The sequence below is a fragment of the Chenopodium quinoa genome, unplaced genomic scaffold, assembly GCF_001683475.1.
Source record: "Chenopodium quinoa cultivar QQ74 unplaced genomic scaffold, ASM168347v1, whole genome shotgun sequence".
Lineage (NCBI taxonomy): Eukaryota > Viridiplantae > Streptophyta > Magnoliopsida > Caryophyllales > Amaranthaceae > Chenopodium > Chenopodium quinoa.
The window spans coordinates 3,089,766-3,117,237 of NW_018743920.1; the positions used below are offsets into that span (position 1 = coordinate 3,089,766).

Here is a 27,472-nt window from a genome sequence, read left to right on the forward strand (position 1 = left end):
ATAAAAGTATAGATTATTTATGACTTATTATCATAATTAGGAAAAAAAAATTATTACAATCTCTCTGGCATCTACACAGTATAAAATTACTACAAAGAGTATGACCAAACTAACTAGAACTTTCATTAGATTTTTCATACTCTGTATATTTTTACTTAATTCTTTAAGCCATAAATCATGATATATTAATACCATCAATCTTTAAAAAACTTGTTAAAGCTTTTATGAGACAAGAATTTTCATATATACTATTGAATTTATATAAGTAAATTTGTCAAAAATAGTGTAAGTTGTTGATTTAGCGGTTGTATAGTGAACAAGAAAAGAATAATTGCAAAAACATGTTGACATCCATCACTTGTCGAGACTCTTCGGAGAAAGTTTATCTTGATCGAATTGTTTTGTAAAGTGTATTGGAAGAATTTGACTTTCTTTTAGCATTATTCATGAAAACTTGAAAAACATTCTTAATTTGAAGAAATCAAATTAATAAATTAACATTAGCAATAATAATAACTACACAATTATTGACAATAACAACATAAAATTAAAATAATAGAACATTATTGGATGATTTTATGGTTGTCGTTTGAAATATGACAACCATAATTTGTAAAAATGAACAGCTAAGTTTTCATGATTTTTGAATTATTTTTAAATGTCAACTAGTTTTAAACCCGTGCGATATGATGCACGGCTGTTTATTGTATTGTAATTTTTTATTTTAAAAAAAATAAACATCAATAAAATAATATGGGATTTCAACATTATAGATAATGGGTTATAATATATATATTTTTTAATATATAAACATTACTATCGAATCTTATAGTAATAGGCAATATTATAACAATAGTGTTAGGTTAGCATTTTTTAATGTACAATACACTTAAAAGTCTGTCAAATTTAAACAATTTGTCATCTATAATAGTTACAATTTATAAATGTTGTTCGACAATTTATAAAGAAATCTTGTACTCCACAACACAATATATATACATATAAGGGCTACAAATTTATTTTTCTAATTCATTGTTCTGCAATATACATAAAATAGAAGAAACATGCTTATCAAAAGAGAATTTGTAGCCCAATTTGAACTTCACTCACTATTATTCATTTGGTCCACAATGACCTTTCTGCAAATCAAACATAGCAATTCTTTTAAATGTGGAAAACAAATTTTGATCATACATAAGTGAAACTTTAAATATAGTTAAATGGAAATAGAAAGGAATTTACTATTTTCAGTGATGTGTTTATGAACAATTAGCTTCCTTTGAGATAAAACACTAAATTTGTTTTGATAATTTTTTTTGATGAAAAATATTACTTTCTGAACAAACATGATTAGGGGATTGAGATGGAAAAGATGTATGATTTTTTTTTTTTTTTAAAAAATATTTTCTTGAATAGGCATGGTTAGGAGATAATTGAGATGGAAGAGATGTATATAATATATATTTTTTTAAAAAATTATTTTCTTGAATAGGCATGATTATGGGATTGGGATGGAAGAGATGTATGCTTTTTTTTTTTTTTTTTTTTTTTTTTTGTAATTAAAAAAAATTATTTTAAAACAGGAAAATCATAAAGAGGACAAGTGTTAAATTTCATAAATTGATTTGAAGAAAAAAATAAAAAATTAGAATAAAAATTTTCAAAAATTTAAAATAAATTCCTTTTTTTAAAAAAAGAATTTAAAATGAATTCCTAAAATTAGGAAAATGAATTTTAATTAATTTTTTTATATAAAAAAATTTAATTAATTTTGACATTTAAAAATAATTCAAAAATCAATAAATTACAGCCATTCAATTTTAAAAATTATGATAATCATTAAATGACTACTATATAATTTTTCATATATTCTCCTTACCCAAAATGTTACTCGTATATTCTCCTTAGTCCTTACCCAAAATGTATATTCAACCGACCTCCTACTAATAATGAATTTTTTTCTTAAAAAACAAGAGCTGTGAAGCCCCCTTATAAATATACACAAATTCTCCAAAAAGGCGGGTGTACGTTAACTTATTGTAAGACGGGTCAAAGTTATCATAAAAGTATTTAAAGTTACCCTTTATACTACAAAAGTTATTATTTTTCTAATAATAAATTTTATTTTATAAAAAACTTATAATGTATTAGATTAATCATATTAACCTTTATAGTATGTAATCATGAATCTAAAGAAATTACACATTAAAATTAAATTAAAACCAACTACGACAATTAAAAGTTACCCTTTAAGCGGTTAAAGTTACCAAAAAAATAATTAAAGTTACTCTCAAACTGACCGTTTTACAATAAAATTAATATACACCTGTCTTACATAAGACTTATTGATAAAAATAAATTATTCCATAATTCAAAGTCAAATTATCACATATTTTTAGCTTACTATATGCTATCGTATTTCGAAATATATCTTTATAAAGATTTGTTTCAACTAATAAATACGATTACTCTTTAATTAAATAGTAGGTACGCCACATTGCAAGTCGAATTGAATGCGGCACATTAAAATAGGAATATCTTATCCCAAACACATGAATGACGAGCTTTCTACCAACTAATTTGGTTATTAAGGTTCCTTGTAGAGTTGTTCGCTGCATAATAAATGTTGTAATTGGACACACAAATCTTTTCCCACACAAATAATTTGACACTGGCATAAATGCCATTCGAACACATTTAATCTACATGCATGTCATCACATTATGTACAGTATTAAATTAAATTTTAGAAATCATTCGTCATATACGAAGCTCATCACTTGCCCTTATTGCCCTGAAATCCTCATGTTACACCCCTCTTAATGATCTTTTAGGTGCGGCGGTGAAGTAGTGACATCACTGTTTAGTGAGTCGGTGAAAACCCTAATGTTTGTTTATTGTGTGATTTTCCCTTTGCTTTTGTTTGTTTTTAGGTTTATAATAACTTCTACTCTTCTATGAAGAACTTTAACGATTGCTTTTTTGCTTTGATGGTTCAATGAAATTTTTTCATTGGTGAAAAACTATTCGGGATTGCAAATTTATTAATTTCTTGGATACAAACAAATAAATCAAATGAAAATCATCCTCACAGCTACAACAAAATGTTAGATTGTCTCTCTACTATATTCCATCGACGTAAGTAGGAAATGTTCCACAATGCAAGCAGACATTAAACAAATAACATAGATTTTAAAAAAATAAAAAATAAATAAAAATTAAAGGCCTGTTTGGCATCGTGTTTTGTCTTTAGTTTTCAGTATTTTCTTAAAACAAAAAACCAAAAAAGTAAACAAGTAAAAGGTGTTTCCACTTTTCTGTTGTCAATTTTCAAAATTGTCATAATTATAATAAGTTTGACTAATTTTTCATTCATTAAATGACATATATCATATGATTTTGAAAAATAAAAATCCAAAAAACAGAAAACAGAAAACCACAGCGATGCCAAAAGAACCCTAAACTAGTCTAAATAGGTCGAGTCTAGTCCTAGCTCAATCATATCAATAATTCAGTTTTCTTGTCCTGAATTTCAAATTTTTAGTTTCATTTCATATTAATTTTAAACTATATGTCAATTATTCTAAAATAAATGGATCGGAGTATTATATAAATTGGTTTATGTTCTATCCAAAAACGAAAAAGTGTTTATGTATTTATACATATGTGTCGTATTCAATATGGGTATTCAATTCAACACATATCTATGATGGAAACTTGAGTCCCTTATTAAAACTCACTATTTTCTCATTTTCTATGTGGTCATTTTCGTGAAACTTATGAGTATACGGTGAATTTGAAAAATTTGTTGATAAATGGAAAATAAAGTTAAAACTGATCAGGGGTATTTGGTTAAAAAAATCGAAAGAAAAAAAAAATGTAGTCACTTATAAATAGGAATTTTTTTTTTTTTTTTTTTTTTTTGAAAACTATAAACCTAGGTACTACATATGATTGATTTTCAAAGGCTAGTTGGGTTGGATTAATGCTAAAAGGATATTTAGTCGGGCGGGAGTATATGGGTCAAAAGGAAATTTATCTAGTACCCTTTAATTCAAGTTATAATATGCGCTACAAGATGACAATGACGACAATAAAAAAAAAAAAGGGAGGAGGTGATCAGAAAGGAAAAAGAAAAACTGTTAAAATCGTATTCACTGCTTTACCTAAAAGTGATCGATAATGGTCCAATCCGTTAGTCCGGCCCAATCCAGCCCGAAAATAGGATGAGTTTGGACAAGCCAAAAAACACTTTTTTACTGTAGTTAAAAATCCGAACTCGGCCCGAAAAAGCCCGAAAAGCCCGTCTATTTTAATGTTAAGACCCGACCCAAATTTATGAGCACCTCTACTTTACCCCATAATAAGGCCATAAATACCATAATATAGTGTATGTGATATTTTCACGGTCAAAGTTTACAATTTTTGACCAAATAAGACATTAATGTTTATCATAAATATAGTTATATGAGAAATTGTTAGATTTGTCTTAATGTATACGAGTATTAAATTTTTATAATGCTTATTAATAAATAAATAAATAAATAAATATATTGATAGTTAAATAAGGCAAATTTTTAAGATTGTGCAAAGTACAATATGTTCTAGATTAGAGGACAAAGGGGAATAAAGGTTAAATACGGTCCCTAAACTAACATATTTGTAGCATCTTAGTCTTTCAACTATTGAGTGAGGCAAATTGGTCCCTCAGCCACCAAGAGTACTATTTCTGGCCAAATAGTTTAGGGACTTTGTCTAGTCATCAATAGTTTAGGGACCATTTAATAATTATTTGGCAAAATTTAATTATTATTTTTATTACAATAGTTTAGGGACTTGTCAAATTAATTGATTAAGAGAATAGTTTAGGGACTACATAGCTGACTTGGCAAAAGCAGACATAACAAAAATTCTTTAGGGACCTTTTAATTTAATCGTACTTTAGAAGACTTTGGAAAGTGAGTTTCTTAAAAAAAAAAAAAAAAAAAGAAAAAAAAATACTATTGAAAGTGACTTTTTCAAACTCAAAGGAAAAAAACACAAGCTCCATTTTTATGTTTGGGTGGGAATTTGGAGAATCATTTGATCAAAAGGAGAGGAAAATCGCGAAGCTAATACGAGCTCCAAGGTTTGAAATTTTTTAGAGTTTTGATGTGAAATTTTTTGCTGTGATTTACCTAATTTATGCTTATCTATGATGTTCTTGATAATCGAATGAACTTTTGTGATGTATGGTTTGAATTTTTTTAGAGTTTTGATGTGAATTTTTTTTTATTGTTGATTAATTAGTTGACAATAATTGTAAATGCAAATATAATTACTCTTCATACTTTTTAATAATATAGAGAACAAATGAAACTGCCACAATTGCAAAAAAATTCCATTCATATTACATTTTCTAATTAAGATAATTATATGTGTAGGTACCTGGTATTTGAGTTCCTAATGCACCCGCAACAAATTTTTTGAGCATATGAAATTTGTGGATGATCAAAACAATTTGAAGAACATACATCTATATATAATCAAATTTAATTTGTAACAACTATTTTTTTTACTAAATGAATTTTTGGATAATTTGCAGTACAAATATGCTGATATGTTAAATGCAAAGTCTCTAAAATATTAATTGATTTAGTTTGTCAACATTTTTTTCATATAACTATAAGCATTTTTTAAGGAAGTCCTTAAATTATTGATGACTAAGCAGACAAAGTCCCTAAACTATTGCTAATAGTACGCATTTCATGTCCCTAAACTACTGATGACTAGACAAGGTCCCTAAACTATTTGGTCAGAAATAGTACTCCTTGGTGGCTAAGGGATCAAATTGCCTCACTCAATAGTTGAGGAACAAAAATACTACAAGTACGTTAGTTTAGAGACCGTATTTGACCTTAACTCAGACAAAGGGAGTACAAAATTGTTGGCAAAAAAAAGGGCAGAGAAGAAAATAACGAGAGCGGGAAAAAAAGTATACCACTGAAGGTTTTACTTATACCACGCACTTAAAAAAGGGTTATTTTTGTACTCTGCGTAAAAGAATCCGGCAAATAATTTTTTTTTACCCTCAGCTTTTTTAATTTATAAAACAAAAATAAAAATGTTGTTTTATCACCACCCTTAAAGTATACTACTCCCTCCGTTTTTAAATACTTGATCCATTTTTCATTTCCGGCCAAATATTTGCTCCATTTCTTTGTTTGGAAAGATTTTACAAAATTTAATTCATTTCTCTCAACTAGTGAACCCAACATAAATCATATTTTATTTAATTTAGGAAATTTTGTCAGAAAAAACCATTTATACCAACTTTTTTGTTGGAAAAAACCTTATAAAATTTTTTTGGCAACTAGAAACCAGATTGTAAATTTTTTTTGTTGAGGACAACCAAAACCCCTAATTCACTTAATTAGCCTCTAATTTCACTTATTTCTTCTAAATACACTTTTAACTCTCATTTAACTACTTAATATTTAAATTAATATAAAAAATTTTTTTAAAAAAAAAGCAAACAAAAACCACCACCATCCCACCACCAGCCAGCCACCTCTTCCCCATCCCCTTACCCCTCCCGATCCGAGCCACCGCCTATAACCCCCACTCTCGGCGACCAACCTCCAATCCACCGCCACGTTCGCGACCTTGCATGGCTGCTGCCCGCCAAGCTCCCTTGCTTTGACCAGCCCTTCGCAACAACATATCATCACAACCTACTTCCTTCGCCAAATATCAGCAACCACAATTAAATCACAAAACCACTTCAAACAGTCAATAATTCGGCTCACCAATCAGCACTGGCACCGCCCAAGTCTCACCGGACCAACTTTGGTCGCAGCCGCAGCCTCACAACCACTCTATTGGGTCACTACAAGAAAAAGGCCAAATTCCGACGGACATCTTCCGACGGACACAAAATTCCGTCGGAAATTTCCTACAGAATACAAATCCGTCGGAATATATGGGCATTCCGACGGAATTATTCGTCAGAAAATGTATATTCTGACGGAAATAAAATCCGTCGGAACCTCCGTCGGAAGGTTCCGACGGAATATTCCGTCGAAACATTAATTTTCCGACAGAATTAAAATCCGTCGGAAATTTCCGACGGAATATTCTGTCGGAACCTTATTTAAAGAAAAAAAATCTTTAAACATTGAAAGTTTGAAACCCTAATCTCCTTGTAAATGCCGCCCCTTTTCTAGTAAATGCCGCCTCTTTCCCCTTTTTCTTTCTCTCTCCTTATCTCCTTCCTTCCTTCTCTGTCTTTCCCCTTTTCTCTTTCCCTCTCCTTATCTCCCTTCTCCTTCTCCTTCCCCTTCTCCTTCTTCTTATCTCCTTCTCTTTCCGGATTTTCCCCTTTTTCTTTCTCTCTCCTTATCTCCTTCATTCCTTCCTTCTTTTTCCTTTCTCAACGGCATCAACAACGGCGACATCAACAATGGCGCAGCAACATCAACGACACCAACACCCACAGCAACGGCCAACACCCACAGCAACGGCACCAACACCCACAGCAACGGCCAACATCAACGAGAACCAGCAGCAACGACCGACATCAAGATCTAGGTTTTTTTTTTAATTTTTTTTTTCGGATCTTTACTAATTTCAGAAGATAATTTAAATGTATACATAGTTGTTTTATTTGATTTTATTTTTTTATTTGTATTTTTTTCGGATCTCAATTTGTATTTTTTTATTTGTATTTTTCGATTTCATTTTTTCGATTTGTATTTTTCGAATCGATTTGTATTTTTCCGATTTGTATGAATCGATTTCACTTTTTCGAATTGATTTTTTTTTTTTTTTTGGGTTGGGCTGTTGGTGGTGGCTAGACAGGGTGGGTGGTTGGCGTGGGGGAGGTTTGGACTGGTGGATGTGGGAGGTTTGGAAGGGGGGTCTGGGTGGTGTAGGGTTCCTGGGGTGTGGGTGGGGTGGGGTGTTGGGTGGGGTGGGGTGTCTGGGTGGGGTGTCTGGGTTGGGTGGGGTGTCTGGGTGGGGAGATGGGTGTGGGTCTGGTTTGGTGGGCCTGGGTTTGGGTGGGGTGGGGTGTCTGGGTGGAGTTAGGTATCTGGGTGTGGGAAAATGGGTGGTGGGTGGTGTGGGGTGGTGGCGGGGTGGATTTGGGTGGGGAAAGTGGGTGGTGTGGGTTGGTGGTAGGGGGCTGGTGGGGAGGTGGCGTTTTTTTTTTTATTGAATTTTCCGACGGAAATTTCCGTATGAATATATCGTTTCGGACGGAAATCTCCGTCGGAATATTCCCCTCCCGACGGAATTTTCCGTCGGAATCCACTTCAGCTCCGACGGAACTTTGCGACGGAATTTCCCCTAAAGTCAAAACCAGTTTCGACAGAATGTATTCCGTTGGAAATGCCGTCGGAAAAGTGGCTTCCGACGGAATTTCCATCGGAAAACGTCGAATTTCCGACAAGGGCTGTTCCGAGAGACAGTTTTCGACGGAATTCCGTCGGAAGGCCTTTTTCCGACGGATTTTCCCCTGTTTCCGACGGAAAAGGTCCGTCGGAATTCAGATGTTTTCTTGTTATGGGTGGAATTTTTGGGTTAGGCAAGGGTAAAGGGGAAAGGGAGGGGGTCGGTTCGGCGGTGGAGGTTAGTCGGCGAGGGTGGGGATTTCCAGGCGGCGGCTGGGGATGGGGGAGGGGGCTGCTGCCACAGGAGGGGGAGAAGGAGAGGGTGGCCGGCTGGTGGTGGTGAGGGTGGTTTTTGGGTTTTTTTTTAATTTTATTATAAAAATTTACTTAATTATTAAATAGTTAAGTGAGAGTTGTAAGTAATTAGAAGAATTAATGGGAAATTAGAGGTTAATTGAGTGATTAGAGATCTCAGGTTGTCCTCAAAAAAAAAAAAAAAAAAAAAATAACAATCTGGTTTCTAGTTGCCAAAAAAATTTTATAAGGTTTTTCCAACAAAAAAGTTGTAAATGGTTTTTTCTGACAAAATTTCCTTAAATTTATATTCTCTCTCCTCCAAATCTCTCAACAACTTTTGCTTTTTACAATTTTTTATTCTTCCACCAACCCCACTACCTCCATATTTTATTACTTTCTCTAATTTCTCTTAAAACTCCGCACATGGAGAAATGGAGCAAGTATTTAAAAACGGAGGGAGTATTTGCTCTATTTCTCCTCGACACGTATGCCAATGTAAATCTTTGATCAATTATATGATTAATTATTAATAAGTATAAATTCTAACAATTAAAAATTAATAATCTATTCATTGAGACGATTCCAACAAGTACCCACAAGACAATATTTTTTCTTATGTATAAATCACAAATATTAGTCAAAGCAGGATAAATGAATAGTGCAAAAAGTAGAAATAGCGCAAGTTTTAAAAACGGATGGAGGGAGTATGTTAGTATGTTGTACTTACCAATAATGAAACATTAAGTTGTTATATACTAGATACTACTCCGTACTATACTACATAGTACAATGAAACTATGAGCACAAATTCACTAATAAGCTACGGTAAATTACACATTTATATACTGCAATATATTTTATTTATACATTTTTACTATTTGAGACCCTAATCAAATTTGGGCCTTGCTCACACTTCTTTATTATTTCTCTTGATCTCTTACATCCCTTATTGTATGAGCTCTTATTATATTTAATTTCCTAGCAATATCACATACTCATACATTATTTTAATACATTTACCTCAAGCACTTAAAATTCGTATGGGTTAAATTGTTACATGTAAAAAAATTCAGGGGTATAAATAATGTAGAATTAAGGACCATGATGAGGAGAGAAATAGTTCAAAATAAAGTAATGGAGCCGAAGGAAAGAGAAATATAATTAATAAACATCATTGAAAGTATTCAAAAAGCAAGATGTGTCACTTAAAAAAAAATGGCCAATCATAGAAAGCGTCGAGTAACTTTACTATAAAGCAAGCTAAGTTTTATGGAGGTTAGTAGGTTACCCAGCTATCGTCACAAACTCACAATACATGTCAAAACCTTCGAATATCTCTCCTTTGTTTCGAGATTGAGCTCATATATATATATATATATATATATATATATATATATATATATATATATATATATATATATACACACACTATCATTTTGTTTAATTTAATATCTAGTCACATAAAAAAAGTATAGAGCGTTTCATAAAATGTGGAGGTTGAAGATAGCACAAGGGGAAAATGAGCCTTATTTGTACAGTGCCAAAAACTTTTTGGGGCGCCAAACTTGGGAGTTCGATACCAATTATGGCACCCCTGAAGAGAGAGGAAGTTGAAGAAGCTCATCGTAACTTCTATGAAAAACGCGTTCAAGTTAAGGCTTGTGGTGATTTCATTTGGCGTCTTCAGGTTTGATTTTTACAAACTCTATCCCAAAATATTAGGCCACATATGCCTTATATAGTTATAGTTAGTTCCAAAATAGTGCTAGAATTTTTTTTTTTTTTTTTTTTGGCTAATGACCACTATTGAACTTACTACTAACACAGTTCCTACGTGAGAAAAACTTTAAGCAAACAATACCTCAAGTGAAGGTGGAAGAAGGGGAGGAGATCACACACGAAGTTGCCTCAACGACAGATGAAGAGAGCTGCCAGTTACCTCATAGCTTTGCAAGCTGAGGATGGCCATTGGCCTGCTGATACGGCTTTTCCTCAAATTTACATCCCTCCCTTGGTCAGTCGTCTTTCATGATATACGTAGTAATATTTATAAGAAATTATTAGCCTCTAATATATGGCTTGATTCTTATACACGTAATAAGTATATAATTAACTCTTCATTAGTTAATTCCTTAACAAACTTAACTTTATTTTGTTATAGGTATTTTGCTTATACATTACAGGACATCTAAATTCTATTATCTCATTTCAACACCGAATAGAAATTTTTCGCTACATCTACAATCATTAGGTTGATCATCTTGACTAATTATATTAACGGTCAAATTTATATATTGCCAAGCAAGCGTGCTAGTCAAAGTGTTAGAATTGTTATAAAACAACGGAAATATATATTAATATGTGCTCGTATGATGACAATATGGTACAGCCCCATTTATACATGGTTGTTAATTGATAGAATGAAGATGGAGGTTGGGGAGTTCATTGTGCAGGACATAACACAATGTTTTGTACCGTGCTCAACTACGTTTGTTTGCGGATACTTGGCGTAAAACCTGATGAAGGTGACGACAACACGTGCCCTAGAGCTCGTAAATGGATCCTCGACCATGGAAGTGCTACACATATTCCTTCATGGGGAAAAACATGGCTCTGTGTAAGTCTTTGATGAAAAATGAGTATTTTAGAGACCATTAAAAAAAAAAAAAAAAAAAAAAAAAAAAGCTATACTTCTAGCAAGTTGAAATCCACTATAGTAAAACTAGGCCATTAAGGGAGCTTATTTGACTTCATGAACTGTACTAACTTAGTAAACGACCATAATTAAGAAAAGTACTCTTATTTGACGATTAAATGTGTGTACTCTTTCAGATACTTGGTCTATATGATTGGTCAGGCTGCAACCCAATGCCACCTGAGTTATTGCTTCTTCCAACCTTTCTCCCAATGCATATCGGTATGGTACACAATATAAATATATATATATATATATATATATAGAAATGAGATCATGTGAAAACCCATGGCTTAGGTGAGAACCATTTTAAAATGAGAACTCATCTAACACCATTCATTTTTATTAGATGAATGGTTCAGATTTATTGTTTCATTAGTAGGAATTCACGTGGGCCACCTTCATTAATTGTAATGATTGTTTGTATTTTTTTTTTAATTTTTGTGCATTGGGACACAAAATCTGTCAAAAGCTGTCATTATTACATGTTTTTTATTATTTATTGCATTGAAACACAAAATGTAGTTGAAGTGTACGTCGTAAATGATGTTTCGTAATATATATCAAGTGTTTCAATTTATAATATTAATGTTTCATATATATTATTGCCTGTTTCATATAGTTGGGCTCTATATGAACTAGGTGCACTGTGATTTCTTATACCTTATCTAATGTCTCAAAAAATATACCTTATGTTTCATTTTATAGTGCTTATGTTCCATAAAATATATGTGTTGTTTCATATACTAATGATATTGTTTTTTGTATTGGGACACAAAATCTGTCAAAAGCTGTCATTATTATATGCTTTTTATTATTTATTGCATTGAAACACGTTAATTTGCATTGGAAAACCAATAGATTGTTCAGTAAATTGCAAGGTTCACATAAATTCGAACGTTACATTAAAATGTAGTTGAAGTATACGTCATTAATGATGTTTCGTAAAATATATCAAGTGTTTCAATTTATAATATTAATGTTTCATATATATGAACTAGGTTTACTATGATTTCTTATACCTTATTGATGTTTTAAAAAACATACCTTATGTTTCATTTTATACTACTTATGTTCCATAAAATATATGTATTGTTTCATATACTATTGATTTTGTTTTATACATAAAAATCATTGATGTTTCATATAATATTTCATTCGAATATTATTTATATTGTTCCAGAAATATGAACTATTGTCCCATAAATATTATACATTGTTCCATACCATATGTGTGAAATGTACCAATGACTGAAATGCGTGTTCCCAAGAAAATTAAAAAGCATGTACCAATGACTGAAATGCGTGTTCCCAAGAAAATGCATGGGAAAGTGATAATTAATCTCAGTCATCCATTAAGTGTAGTTGGTGTACGTTAATGATGTTTCATAAAATATATTAAGTGTTTCAATTGATAATATTAATGTTTCATATATATTATTGCTTGTTTCATATAGTTGGGCTCTATATGAACTAGGTTTACTGTGATTTCTTATACATTATTGATGTTTCAAAAAACATATCTTATGTTTCATTTTATACTACTTATGTTCCATAAAATATATGTATTGTTTCATATATACTAATGACATTGTTTTATACATAAAAATCATTGATGTTTCATATAACATTTCATTCGAATATTATTTATATTGTTCCAGAAATATGAACTATTGTCCCATAAATATTATACATTGTTCCATACCATATGTGTGAAATGTACCAATGACTGAAATGCGTGTTCCCAAGAAAATTAAAAAGCATGTACCAATGACTGAAATGCGTGTTCCCAAGAAAATGCATGAGAAAGTGATAATTAATCTCAGCCATCTATAATCTCAAAATTGATGGTGTAAGATTGGTTCTTATTTTAAGAGGGTTCTCATATAAGCCTTGGTTCTCACATGATCCCACCCTTATATATATATATATATGAACTTGTTCTTTTCACCTAAAATAATAAGGAGATCTGGTTTGATTTTAATAAGGTCTAATTTGGTCTGAGTTGGATTTTTATTATATGGTCTGGCCTGATCTGATTTATTAATTTGACTAAACTTTGACTGTATTTTAATTCTATTCTATAAAGAAAAACATTATTAAATTGGATCTGATCTTGTTAGATTCGTCTCAACATGTACTTTTCAAACATATAGTTTTCATATTATTTTTTTTGATACACAATTAAATATATTTTAGCAATAAGTAAATGATAATAAAAAGTTTTGATTTAAATGTTTCTGGTCTAATCTGATATAAATTTATTAAGATTAAGGAATAAGTATATGAATTAAGTTGAAGAGAAAGTCCTTATAATATACTAGTACATATATTTATGAAATTACATTATTGATGTAAAAAATTTCAACATTCATTTATATATATATTATGGGTATGGATGATATTTCAACATTCATTTATATATATTATGGGTACATACATATATATATATATATATATATATATATATATATATATATATATATATATATATATATATATATATATATATATTGATCTAATATGACCTGGACTTTTTAATTATGGTCTGATCTAAGCTGAACTTATTCTTTCTAAAATATATAAAAATAAGTGAACTAAATATAGCTTAATGTAGGTAAATTATGATGCCACACTCGAACATTCATGCATGTGCTGTAAATAAGATTTGATAATAAAAATATCTAACTAAATGATAATGATAATACAACAGGAAGATCGCGTACACCCTCACCCGTTGATTCAAGATTTGATATTGGACACTCTTCGTTACTTTGTGGAGCCTTACCTTACTCGATGGCCTCTAAAATCTATTTCGAAAGAAAGCTTTGGAGGTTACTATGAAGCACATACATTACGAAGATGAAAACAGTCATCACATAACAATTGCAACTGTGGAAAAGGTAATAATTAAGAAATTTGCTACTATAGAGATGTGTCAATTCAGGTCGACAATTGGGTTCGGGTCAAATCTAGTTAGATCAGGTTATTTCGAGTTTGAGTCATGTTAAAATTTTGTGCCCTTTTCGAGTTAGGTAGTACAGGTTGTTTCAATATCAAATTAGTTTTTGAAACCTCTAAAAAAAACACTTAGATTTTAGAAGAATAACATAGATGAAAGTCATATTTTAGAAGAGTGACATAACATAATCGATATCAATTTTTGTAATTGATATTGATTCAAATCAACGCGTATCTAGCTTGGAGTGAGCTATCACAGAGATAGCTACCATAAAGACGAATAAAATAAAATATTAATTTTTTTAATTAAGTTGTACACTTGTTTGTACCAGTGTACCATACCTAGTAGATTGATTAACTTAAATTAATTATTATTTTTACAGTCGCTATGTATGTTGGCATGTTGGGTGGAAAATCCTGAAGGAGATAATTTTAAGAAACATCTTGCTAGAATCCCCGATTATATTTAATTTGGATATCCGAGGACGGATTAAAGTGCATGGTATTGGGAGCCAACAATGGGATTGTGGATTATCTGTCCAAGCATTGTTAGCTTCAAATATGAGTCTTGATGAAATTGGACCTGCTTTAAAGAGAGCTCACTTCTACTTCAAAGAGTCACAGGTGGTACACTTTTCTTAAAAATAACTATTGATCAATTTGCCTTATTCTTACTCACCTTATATGCACATGCATGTATTAAAATTATATGTATATAAATAAGCATAATTATTCGATTTATAAAGTAAAAATATTTACCCATCTTTTTTTTTTAACAAATTATTCAGTATATATAAAAGTGTGAATTCTAATTATTAATTTTTTTGTTATGAAAGAATTGCAAAAGAGAAATAAATCACATGATACTGAGATTAATAACAAATCAACGTGTTTTCTATACGGCTGGTCATACCATGCGGCTGCTTATAACAGAACAAACGGAACCCCTAAAACACTGACCGAGTAAACCTATGCTAATCGAGTACGTAACTCCTAAAACATTAACCGAGTAACCCATGTAACAATGATGAAGTAACCCCTGTAACATTGACCGAGTAACCCTTATAATACTAACAAAGTAACCCCATGATGGTTGGCCAAACGGTGTGGCCAGACACATATAAGAATTTGTGATAACCAAAACCACCCAAAAATTAAAAAAATAAAAAGCATGTGTGATTGTAAATAAGCTAGTTTTATTTGACTTTTAGATTAATTAGGTTGGTTATTAGTGTGATTTTTTTCCCCTTATGTAATTATTGGGTTTCTTAATTTATTTGAGTAGAAAAGATAAAATATCATTGATCGCAAATTGTTTGGTTTTTTTGTTTTTTTTTTTTTTTTTTTTTTGTTTGTCGTTGTTGTTGTTATTGTATGCTTTATTTGTTTGATTAATATTATGACCTGCCTTTTTTTTTTTTTTTTTTTGGTGAAGTAGAGATTTGGTTGTTGAAAGTAATTAATAAGTTATATCCACTAAACGTACAATGTTAAAATGTAGATAAAGGAAAATCCATCGGGTGACTTCAACAGTATGTATCCACACATCTCAAAAGGAGCTTGGTCTTTCTGTGATCGTGATGAAGGTTGGCAAGTTTCTGATTGCACCGCTGACGCCCTCAAGGTACAACTTTAATTTATTTAATTTTTCCGTTAATTAATGCAGTTGGGATTTTATTTAATTACATTGTTAACTCTTTTTTTTTTTTTTCCTCTTTTTTTATACTGTATTTGTTATCAAGTGTTGTCTAATGTTATCAACAATGCCCCCGGAAATTGTTGGAAAAAAGATGGACCCTGAGCGACTTTATGATTCCGTCAATGTCTTGCTTTCTCTACAGGTAAGAATCCAATGCTAATGCAACTCTATGTTTAGTGAATTATTATCTAGCTATAAGACTACGTATAATGGAGATAAATTGATTGACATTGATCTAGAGTTCGAGTAACTGTAGCGTAGAAGTTAGCTTTCGTAAGAGTTATATTCCTAATTTTCGCCATTCAAGGCCAACAAAAAAGGTGTAACACTAAAAAAACAGCCACAAAAGAAAAGTGTAATACTTAAAAAAAATGGAGGGAGAATTTTTTTTTTATATTTTTTTTTTAATCTGAACTGAATGAGAAAATTTGTTTACTAATGCTAAATAAGAACAAAACTGATTTAGTGCAAATGAAATGAGCAAAACTGATTTGCTCATCCGCGCAAATTTGCAAATGAGCAAATTAAATTAAACTAGCTAGACAACCTTTCAATGTTGTTAGGGAACCACCAACTAATACTAATCGACAACAAAAATATAATCACATTAAATTGTAGAAATAATAGTATAGCCAATTAACAAAAAAAACTACCATTATGAAAGAAATGTCATTGATAAATTAATTATCATTCATAGAGCAAAATATGAACCACCTAACCAGAAGTGAGCACAAAATTATGCAGTAACATTTCAATATGAGGGGAAATTTAAAGTCATCAACATTATCATTATCATTTTACATTGTTACAATTAAGGAAGCTCACTCACTACTAGCATGATTAAAGATTACATATGATTAGCAATTGAAAAAGACTATTCAAATCTTGTTAGGTTTTTTTTTTTTTTTTTTTTATATTTTATTTTTTATAATAGAAAAAATAAAGATAAATAAAAACATCAAACAAGGTGTGTGCACAAATGCACAATTATGTGTTTGGGAAACATTAAACATAACATCCACAATCCACACAGATTTACTCTTATAATACAACATATATATTTAGCAATCTTCTCACGTATCATTCACTGAAATAATTATTGCAGAGTAAAAATGGATGGTTTACTGCCTGGGAGGAAGCAAGAGGTTACAAATGGTTGGAAGTGAGTAATTAATTTCCGATTTGTTATAATGATCATTGTAGAATTTTTAATATATATGACCGATGTATAAGAAGTGAAGGAAAGATGATGAGGAAAAGACGGATTGTTATAAATTGTATTTTGGACGAAGGGAGTATGTTTTAATATGTGAACCTTGACATGTTCTTTTGTACAATTGTTAGGCTATGAACACAACATCTTTCTTTACGAAAGTTGTCGTCGAACACGAGTAAGTATTCCGTTTAAATTGTTCCCAAATTCAACATTTGTTATTAGTTAATTGTTTACGCAAATGACAAGATTGATGTGCATTTATTGTAGGTACGTAGAGTGTACAAGTTCGATAATTCAAGCTCTAGTATTGTTCAAGAAGTTATACCCAAGCCGTAGGAAGAATGAGATTGAAACTTCAATCTCAAAGGCTGTTAAATACATTGAGAGCTGTCAATATCCTAATGGATCTTGGTATGTAGCTACACACTTTATATTATCATGTGTACAAGCGTTTTACAAACATGCATGATACATTTAATTAATATACTTAATTTATTTTTACTTACGCCGCTTGTCAATGTAAAACTTTGACCACTAGTATCTTTAATTTGTTTATATAATAAAGATTTTTTTAAAAATAAATATATATATCTTACACTTGAAACACAAACATAAGTCAAAGAAAAATATGTGAATGGTGAAAAAATTCAGATTAAAAAATGAAGAAATTAGATTATCGTTCCACCTGATTAAAAAATTCAGATTAAAAATTGGAGAAATTAGATTATTTCACGGGTTGGGTCATGGGCCGAATGTTTGAGTACTCGAAATCCTTGGTACCCGCCTCTTCGGGTACCCGGTAATGAACAACCCTAATTCTTACCAAGATAATTTGCCATGGAAAAATCTTCACCATTATAATCTAGACCTAAATAACTATTTATGTATGACGAAATTAGTATATTACTGAGTGTAGGTACGGAAATTGGGGAATTTGCTTCACGTATGGGACATTTTTTGCTCTTAAAGGGCTAGTCGCAACAGGAAAGATATACGATAATTGTGCAGCCATTAGAAAGGGTGTTGAATTTCTTCTCACAACACAAATGGAAGATGGTGGCTGGGGTGAGAGCTACCTTTCATGTCACAAGGAGGTAGGTTTTTTTTTTTTTTTTTTTTTTTCATTGAAGATTGTCACAAGGAGGTAATTAAGTTCATGACTTCTAACACTTAATTTGCAATATCAACTATATGCGCAATGCAATTCACGCGCTTTTTAGTACAATTTCCTTCGTCTCTAAAAAAATTCTATACTATATATTAAAAGGCGTTCCTAAAGAAGTTTAGGTGCTACGTGGCGCTCTCCTCATTTAGTCTGATTTTTACTCCATGTCTAAAAGTATGGTTTTTAAAGATTTGAACCCACAAGTCCACAACCTCAAGTTTAAGCTCCAACGTGTTAGCCACTAAGCTATTACCATATTACATGTCATTCAATAAAAATTAAATAATAATAAAGATTTTTATCATGGAAATAATGCAGTAACTCGGGGTATCGTCCGGACCAAACACTAGTTTTCTATTAATCTTGGGCATAATTATTTATAAGAGTTTTTTATTAATCTTGGCATAATTATTTATAAGAGTTAACAAATATACGGCATAATTATTTATATTTTTGTATGTATGTATTGCTCTGATGGATATAACAAAAGGAACTTGTGCCACTTGCAAAGTCCAATTTGGCCAAACTGCATGGGCTTTGATGGGTCTACTCTATGTTGGGCAGGTACATACTAACTTAATGCTTCGTATGTTACATGGTGTATTTGTATGTAAATCCTTGTTACTCCGTATATACTTATATTTTTTTAAAAATCCAAAGTCAAGAGAGAAACAGCCCAGATCGTACGGATGACTCATTTTGATCATTACATATGCAGATATATATGCTAATGTAAAACTTTGACAAGTGATATCTATGATTATTAATAATATTAACTAGTAAGTATAAATTATAAAATGTTAATATTGGAAAATTTTAAATTAAAACAATTCTGACAAATACACGCATAAAAAAAAAAAAAAGAAAAAAAAAGAAAAAGAGAGAGAGAGAGAGTACACACATAATTATAATTAATCTTATGTATAAAGCGCAAAACTTTAGTCAATGCAATGTGTGTACATAGTAAGGCATTAAAAACCGGAACGAGGAGTAAGTACTCCTTTCATCCTCGATTTCATCTTACATAATTTTGAACTTTTGTGCTATTTACGGTACATGAATGCAAATGTTAGTATGTACAGATATTGATTGATTAATCTTAATGAATATTTTTACATATAGACTTTCTTCTAATTTTTTTAAATATATAATTATATATAGGAAAAATTCATGGGAATAATCCCACCTTTAGGCCATTCTTTTTTAATAGTCCCACCTTTGGATTATTATTTAATAATCCGACCTTTGGGTGTTTTTAATTTTTATTGGTCCCTAGAGGTTACCTCACTTGTTGTAGCCGGTATTAGTCCTACGTGGCTTCCAACAGTGATATTCCTTTTAAATTTTTTTTAATTTTGTTTAAAATGCCACGTCCCTTAATTGTTGGGTCTTCTTCTTCTTTTCTCTGTTTCCTCTCTTCCTTAAACGCCATTGTTGCTCTCAAATTCCTCTATTGTCACTGAAATTTGGTTGCAATGGCTAGTAGGAGGCAAATTGGTTCAAGTGGATCATCTTCGTCAAGGTCAGTTGGTTGGGGTTCCCCAAAATTGAAGTGCAAATGCGGTGTAGAAGCTGTAATTCGGACGGTGAGGAATGGCGATAATGTGGGTATGAAGTTCTATGGATGCCCTTAATGGCCTGTAAGTGTGGTGGGAAGTGACAATTTTTTGTTTTTGCTATTGAACTTAAGATAATTCAATTGGGAAAATCAAATTAGGGATTTCAAATTCAATTGATTCTGGGTTTTTTTTTTTTATAAGAGAGTGATTGTGGATTCTTTCAGTGGGTTAATGCTAACAAAATGGACCTTGAAGATCTACGATTCCAGGTTTTTGAAAGAGATACTCAAGTTGCTGAAAAAGAGATTGAAATTGATTTCATGAAGGAGCAGTTGAAAAAATTTGAGAAGAATTTGGGAGTTAAGGAGGATGAGTTGAATGATACCAAAATGGAGCTTTGCCACACTAGAATTGAACTAATGAAGGCGTCAAGGAATGAAAAAAACTTCTCCATTGCTCTGTTTGTGTCATGGATTTTCTTTGCTTTTCTTTTAGTGTATTTGAAGGCATGACAGTGATGTTGTGCAGATGATAGTTGGTTAGAGTGAATAAGTTAGTTTAGGTTGGGAAATGATTGTATGTTGGGCATTTGTGACATGTATGGTCAAAAAACCTGGTGGCTATGCAAGATATGTATGCTGCAATGATTTGATGAATAAAAGGAAGTTATTTTGACAAAAATTTGCTTACAACTTCAATTATCATATAGAAATGAACACATTTCAAAAAGCTGTTACATTGAACATAATAAGTTGACAATGTTTAGTCCAAAAGACACAAAATGAACCCTGCCATAGTTCATGCCATTACATTGTAATATGCATATTGACTTCTATAAGCCAACATGCCTAGAAAACTGTTCCCAAAAGGTTACATAAACAAAGTACAAACACTGAATTAGTTCATTACACCAAAAGTGAGTCACTGTTCATGCCACTACTTAGTTGACTATTGAGTTGGTTGATGTAAGGTGGAAAGTTGACTTTCTTGACTGCACTAGAACCAGCCCATAGCTGATGTTGTTCTCCTTTGATTGGCTTGGGTCTGCACACAGATACAACAACAGATTAACATTAATATAACATTAATTGCAAGCTAAATCAAACACACATAAAGTGACAACAAAAAGGCACTTACACTAGTCATTGCAGATCCATCTGATGCAATGAATACACCTACACCTTCTGGGACCTGAACAGTTATAACACATCACCAAATAAGCAACAAAAAGTTACAACATACAAATAAGTTATGTACAACTAGGAAAATATACCTGGTTCCTTCCTCCGCCCCTGGTACTACCCCTGCCCCTTCCTACTCCCTTGTTCCCACTTGATGCATCTCTGCTAGAACCAGCAACATCTGAACCCCTTCCCCTTCCAGCATTGGCAACAACACCTCATCTACCCCTTCCACCCCTTGATCCCCTACCCATTATTATTGTTCTTCCTCCTCTACCAAGTATGGTAGGTTGAGCAGTTAGGGAGTGGTGGTTTGTATCAATTTGTTGCCTAGAAGAGGGTGTAGCCTGAGTGGATTGCACATATGTTGGTGTAGGTTGAGGTGCATCTGCAGCATCATTGCGAGGCCTCCCTCTAGCCCTTTTTGGAGCAGGTTTAGGTGGTTGTACATTGTCCTTGTTAGGGCACTTTCTTTTGATATGCCCTTTTATTTGGCAGAGGGAACAAGTCATTTCAATCCCTGTTCTTATCAAGGAACCAAATTTTTTGGGGTACTCATATGGATCTTTGATTCGATTTTTCCTTGGCCTCCCTGGACCAATTTTGATTGGTGGAGGATCAATAGGCATAGAAACTACTGGCCAGTGTCTTTCACCTTGAATTGGTGGAATGGAGCCTAACAAAATCCATAAAAGAAAGGCATTAGTTCACAACAAAATCTAGAAAAAAAGGGCGGCCAAAATGCATGCCTTAATGGTAGATTAGTTACCTGCATACACTGACAAATAAATGTCCTTGTAGTAGCATTTATCCACAAACAGCTCTGGTTCCTTGCCTAGAAAGTATATGGAAGCCACTGCATGGCAACATGGGATGCCAAGCATATCCCATTTCCTACAAGTACAGCTCCTACTTTCCAAATTCACCACTAGCTGATCTAAGTTGTAATTAACATTGAAAAGGGTTTCAGAGGAAGGAGTTACTTCACATTCTGCAGCCTTCGCCTTCTTAGCTTCCAACTTGGCTTGAATTCTTGGACAAAGCATTGAGGTGGCTTTCATCATAGCTTGCCTTTTCAACACCAATCTCTGCATCAAAGTAGCTCTTATGTCTTCTAACATGTAGAGCAAATGCTTAGTCCTTGCTTGAATGATGTACCCATTGAATGTCTCTGCTATGTTTGAAGTAATTGCATCAGTCTTGACTGCAGGATTCAAAAAAGCTCTGCAGAACAATTCAGGCCTATGCAATTTGAAGTCAGTGGCTGCATCCACATTCAACTCTGCAAGCTTCTCAAGTCCTTCATTTTAATCAGCCATATTGTATGCCTTTGCAATCCTCCAAAACAACAATTTCAGCTCATCTCCTTTATACTTCTTGTGCCAATGAGCAAATATGTGTCTAGCATAGTGTCTGTGCTCTGCCTTAGGCAGAACAGTTGAGACACTATGCACTATACTCTGTCAAATTACAAAACAAACAATAAAGAATTCAATTGAGCATAGTCCGCTATTATAGGCAAAGTATATAAAATTACCTCATCTAACGAAATAAGTTAGGAATCATACCTGATGCTCATCAGAAATGATTGAGATCCCTTCTCCTTCTTCCAGATTTAGACAAGCAGAAAGTTTCATGAAGAACCACTCCCAGCTGGAGTTGTTTTCACCTTCAACTACAGCCCAGCACACTGGGAACATCTGGTCATTACTGTCCCTGCCAACAGCAGCCAACAGTTGACCCCCCATAAAGGTCTTCAGAAAACAGGCATCCACTGCCAAGACCTTCCTACAACCTTGCATCCACCCAGTTTTCAAACCTTCAAAACATATGAATAGTCGTGTCAGTTACAAGCTCCAATTCTGTTCCAAGACTGCATTCCTCTATTGCCTTCAAATACCCTCCTAGCTTGTTGTAGTGGTCATGCATTGACCCATGTAACAGTCTATGGGCAGTGTATTTAACTGTATAGGCAAAGTATTTGGTGACCAGCATCATGTTTGCCTTCCTTACATACTCAATAATCTCTTTTGCTGGCCAATGTGGCCTGGTTTTAAACACATCTAGATATTGCTTTGCAACAAAACTTGATTTGAGCTGCATGTTCCTCTTCATATTTCTCTGACAAGTGTGAACACCTTTCACTGTCTTAACAATTATTGTAGCTCTCCTACTATCCCAGGAAGCATACACATAGAATGGACAACTTTCTGTGCATTTGACACCTAACCTCTATGATCCATTTTTGTTACTCACAACAATACTCACATCTCTGCCCTGCAACACTCCATACTTTGCTACAACATCCTTGAAATCCTCTCTATTTGCAAATTTCTGCCCAACTTTCCACTCAAAAGTTGCAAAATCTGTTTCTTTAGATACCAACAGACCTAATCTTTTTCTCCTTACAGGAATCAAATCTTCCTCACCACTATCAGGTGGGGTATGTATTTCCTCATCACTCTATTCATAATCACTCAGGGGGCCAGAAGGTTCACCAGCTCCAGCTTCCCCAACCTCCTGCTGTATGCTTACACCCTTAGCTACTTCAGTTTGGATTTTCCTTGCAATATCAACAAGCTGGGCAGTTGTATCCCTTACCCTTTGCCTAGCTATGTTGTACTCTTCATCCCCACTGTCAGACTGATACTGTAGGTCCTCATTCAAAATCTCTTCAATCTCCTTCTCATACTCTTCCTCTGCCTCCTCACCATCATAATCCTCTTCACCTATATCAGCACCACCATCAAACTCTGCATGTAACACATCCTCCTCCCCACTGTCATCTGTAAACACTTCTCTAAAGAAAGGCTGGCTACTGACTCCTTTTCCTTTGTCAACTTGTGGGTTGTAACTAGGGTCGGCTGTGTCACTGTCACTGCTAAAATCTGGTATCAAATCATTAATGGGGATAGGGTTGTCAGGCCTTGAATCTTCCCACTCATAACTGTTGATAGGGTCATTTTCTGTGTTTGCAGCTGCTATGGAAGAGGGAGTGGGCTGAGATATTTCAAATGTGGTATTAGGGTTTATAACATATTTTATTCTACATGTACTTTGGTTAGATAGGGTAATGGTTGGTGGATTGGGAATAACTTTAGTGGGAGCATCTTTTTTTGGCAATGATGAGCTGTCAAGGGATTTTTGGGAAGGTTCATCAATAGTCAATGGCTGACTTTTGTTTCTTGGACTAGATCTAACAGGTGGTCCCCTCTTTATTGGTAGTTTTTTTGTTCTCACAGTTTTGGGTTGGGTTTATTTTGAGGAAGCAGGCTGTAGTTCAGTAGGAAAGGCTATTGGGTCATTGTCACCATGCATAGCATATACCTCCACCCCCCTGTGCTTCTCTGCCACCTGTATCATTTCCCTCATACTTTCATCATCTGTCACCTTCCTCAAACCATCCACCATACTAAGTCCAGGAACTAAGTATAAAAAGCCCTGAATTCTACCATCATATCTAGCACACTTCATAACCAACTCCACAAGATAAAAGAAGCACAGTTCATCAGGGTCTACACTAAAAGTTCTACCTTGCCCATTTATATAACACAACCCACCATTGTCAAGCTGCTGAAACACCCCTCCATGCCACATTTTCAAGCTTATTTTATTACGAGATTTACGACCCATACCTAAATTAACAGGAACTATAGCACAATCAACAGCCAACAAAAACCAACAAAAACAACACAACAAAAACCTAGCATTTAGGATTCAATCTCAATTAACGTAAACCAACAAAAAAAAATCATAACATAAGACAAACAAACCACAATTCGCACCCACAATTCGCAAAATCATCAATTTCGAGTTTAATTGCTTAAGGTTCGAGATACACTTGCAAAATTAGCAAAATTTCAGGCGTACATTAGGGTTCAAAACTTACCTTAAATGGAGTTCTTTGCTGTCCAAATATCACCAACAATGGAAGCTTCAGACTTTAGGGCACCGTACTCAACTGGTTGAAATTTTTTTACAGGCTTTGTTCAAGTGAGTAATGAGGGAGGAGTTCTTTCAAACATTAACGAGGGTGGTTGGGAGGAGGGAGAGATGACCTGGCATCTTTTAGGGGGAAAATTAGAGAACCCAAGTCCACGTAAGAATGATTTACCTTGTTAGCCGGTTCCAAGTAAAACGGGACCAATAAAAATTAAAGACACCCAAAGGTCGGATTATTAAATAATAATCCAAAGGTGGGATTATTAAAAAAGAATGGCCTAAAGGTGGGATTATTCCCATGAATTTTTCCTTATATATAATAAAGGTCAATTGATAAGTGCATCTAGTTGAAGTGTTGAAAGTAATATGTATACAAAATAAAAGGGGATTGTTGTAGATAAATTAATTTACTTATGGTTCCTTCTCATTGTAAATTTTACCTTTTAACTTGGGTGGTTTTTATAATAGTCATTCTTAAAATGACTACCACTATACTTAATTTTCATTGGCCAATTTTTCATTTAATTTATTGTTAGTCAACTTCTTAAAAATAAATAAATAAATAAATAAATAAATAAATAAAATTCTTTTTTTTTCAAGAACCTTTTATAACATCAATTTTATAAGAAGAAATTAATTTTCGAAAAACTTGTATTTTTAAAAAAGAAAATCACTTTTGAGAAGTTTGACCAACAAAAAAATAAATCAAAAATTGACCAATGAAAATTAAATATAGTGATAGTCATTTTAAGGATGGCTATAGTAAAATTTTCATTTAAGTTGAAAACAGAAACCATTAATTAATTATGGACTATTGATTGCTTCATAAAAAATAAAAATAAAAATAAAAATTATGGACTATTGAATTTTTCTAAGTTCGACTCTAAAAAAAAATTCTATATACACCCGGGGGTAAAGTCATCCAAAATTATTTTTTTGCTCATTTGACAGTTGAATGAGCATATTATCGAAATGAGCAAAATATATCCTTAGTCATTTGGATGTACCTTGCGCCCGAGAATAGTATATAAAAATCACTTCGACTTTTACTAATTTTTATATTTCATTAAATCCTAATCAGGCAAAGAGGGACCTTAGTCCTCTACACCATGCAGCAAAACCCACTAATTTACTTATCAATAAGGGTTTGTTTTGTTCACCTTATTTTCACTTATTTTAATTCAGATAAGTTTAGTTAAGTTCAGATAAATTCAGTTTAGGAAAATAAATTTTGATAAGAGTTACCCAAATACAAATTATAATTAAAATAAATTTTTATAAGATTTAATAAGTTCAGATAAGATCAGTTAAGTTCAGATATGAAAATCAGGTGAATAAAACACATCCTAAGTTTCATTCAAGTGACTTTATTCTCTTTTAATCAAAAAAATTTCGTGTGAATTAAGTTCAACTTTAATAAAAAAAAAATACCCCATTTCCTCCCAGAACATGTTAGTCCATGAAAAATGGCACTTTTATAGATAAGATATAGAAAAGGTAGAAAAAGTACAGAGTAATAATAATTTCAATTTGGCAGTTAAATTGTTTATTTTTTATTTTTAATTGCTATGAAATTTATCCTGAAAAACAGGAAATTACGGGAGCATGCATGAAGGCATGCATATTAGATTATCCATTGTACAGGAATTATTTTCCATTGTGGGCACTTGCTGAATATATCAAGATTGTTCTATTACCTTCAACCAACTCTGTTTAATTATGTTTTTATTTATTTGCGAGAATGCCCGTCTTTATCAATTATTTACTTATTGTTTCAATTAATCTTCATAACAAAAAATATATGTATAATTTACTTGTAAATATGAAATAAAATGGCAGAGTTATTTAGTTGACATAATTACTTCATGCAATGTATAAGTTTTTGAGAAACTACAACATAGTTTCTTCTATTTCAAGATTGAGCAAAACTACAAGTATAAAAATCAAATACTATACAAGTTGTTTTGGTGTCAAAATGACTTTCATTTTGGGCCTGATAGACTTTGGTGTCATTGGGCCTCTCTTGGCTTAATTGTCAAGGCCTTGGTCAATCATGCTTAACACTGCCCAACAAGGCCCATGTATTGTTGATCTGCAGCTTACGCTATTTTAGGCCCTTCATTTGTATCTACGCCAAAAAAAGTTTTTTTTTTGGTGAAAACCCCAAAGGACGAGTTAATTAAGTATCAAAAGGGTTTTACCAGATACATCCCCGAAATCAGCTTACGTGCTTATTTGTGTAGGTGCTCAGCCCATCAAACACAAGCCTACCAATCAAGTTCTTTTCCTACTCTATCTAGTTTGAAATTTTGCCATTAACTACCATTTAAAAAACAACTAGTGTTTAACTCGGGCGATACCCCGAATCAATACTTTAAATATTATT

General features: G+C 32.5%; 1 protein-coding gene and 1 pseudogene across 1 annotated transcript; one reads left to right on the forward strand and one right to left on the reverse strand.

Moving 5' to 3' along the window:
* Positions 1-10,156: 10,156 nt before the first annotated feature.
* Positions 10,157-26,803, forward strand: LOC110687698 (annotated as a pseudogene).
* Positions 19,678-22,595, reverse strand: LOC110687934. The gene is made up of 4 exons (XM_021864581.1): positions 21,914-22,595; positions 21,237-21,820; positions 21,101-21,154; positions 19,678-21,007 (listed from the first exon to the last, which is right to left on the reverse strand). The coding sequence occupies exons 1-2, from the start codon at positions 22,263-22,265 to the stop codon at positions 21,363-21,365; spliced, it is 810 nt and encodes a 269-aa protein (XP_021720273.1). The 5' UTR covers positions 22,266-22,595; the 3' UTR covers positions 19,678-21,007; positions 21,101-21,154; positions 21,237-21,362.
* Positions 26,804-27,472: the final 669 nt, after the last annotated feature.

Coding starts and splice junctions, on each gene's coding strand:
- LOC110687934 (XM_021864581.1), bottom strand. CDS start 22,265: ATGTTAGAAGACATAAGAGCTACTTTGATGCAGAGATTGGTGTTGAAA. Junction 21,821..21,913: donor TTATTTGTCAGTGTATGCAG/GTAACTAATCTA, acceptor GGATTTTGTTAG/GCTCCATTCCACCAATTCAA.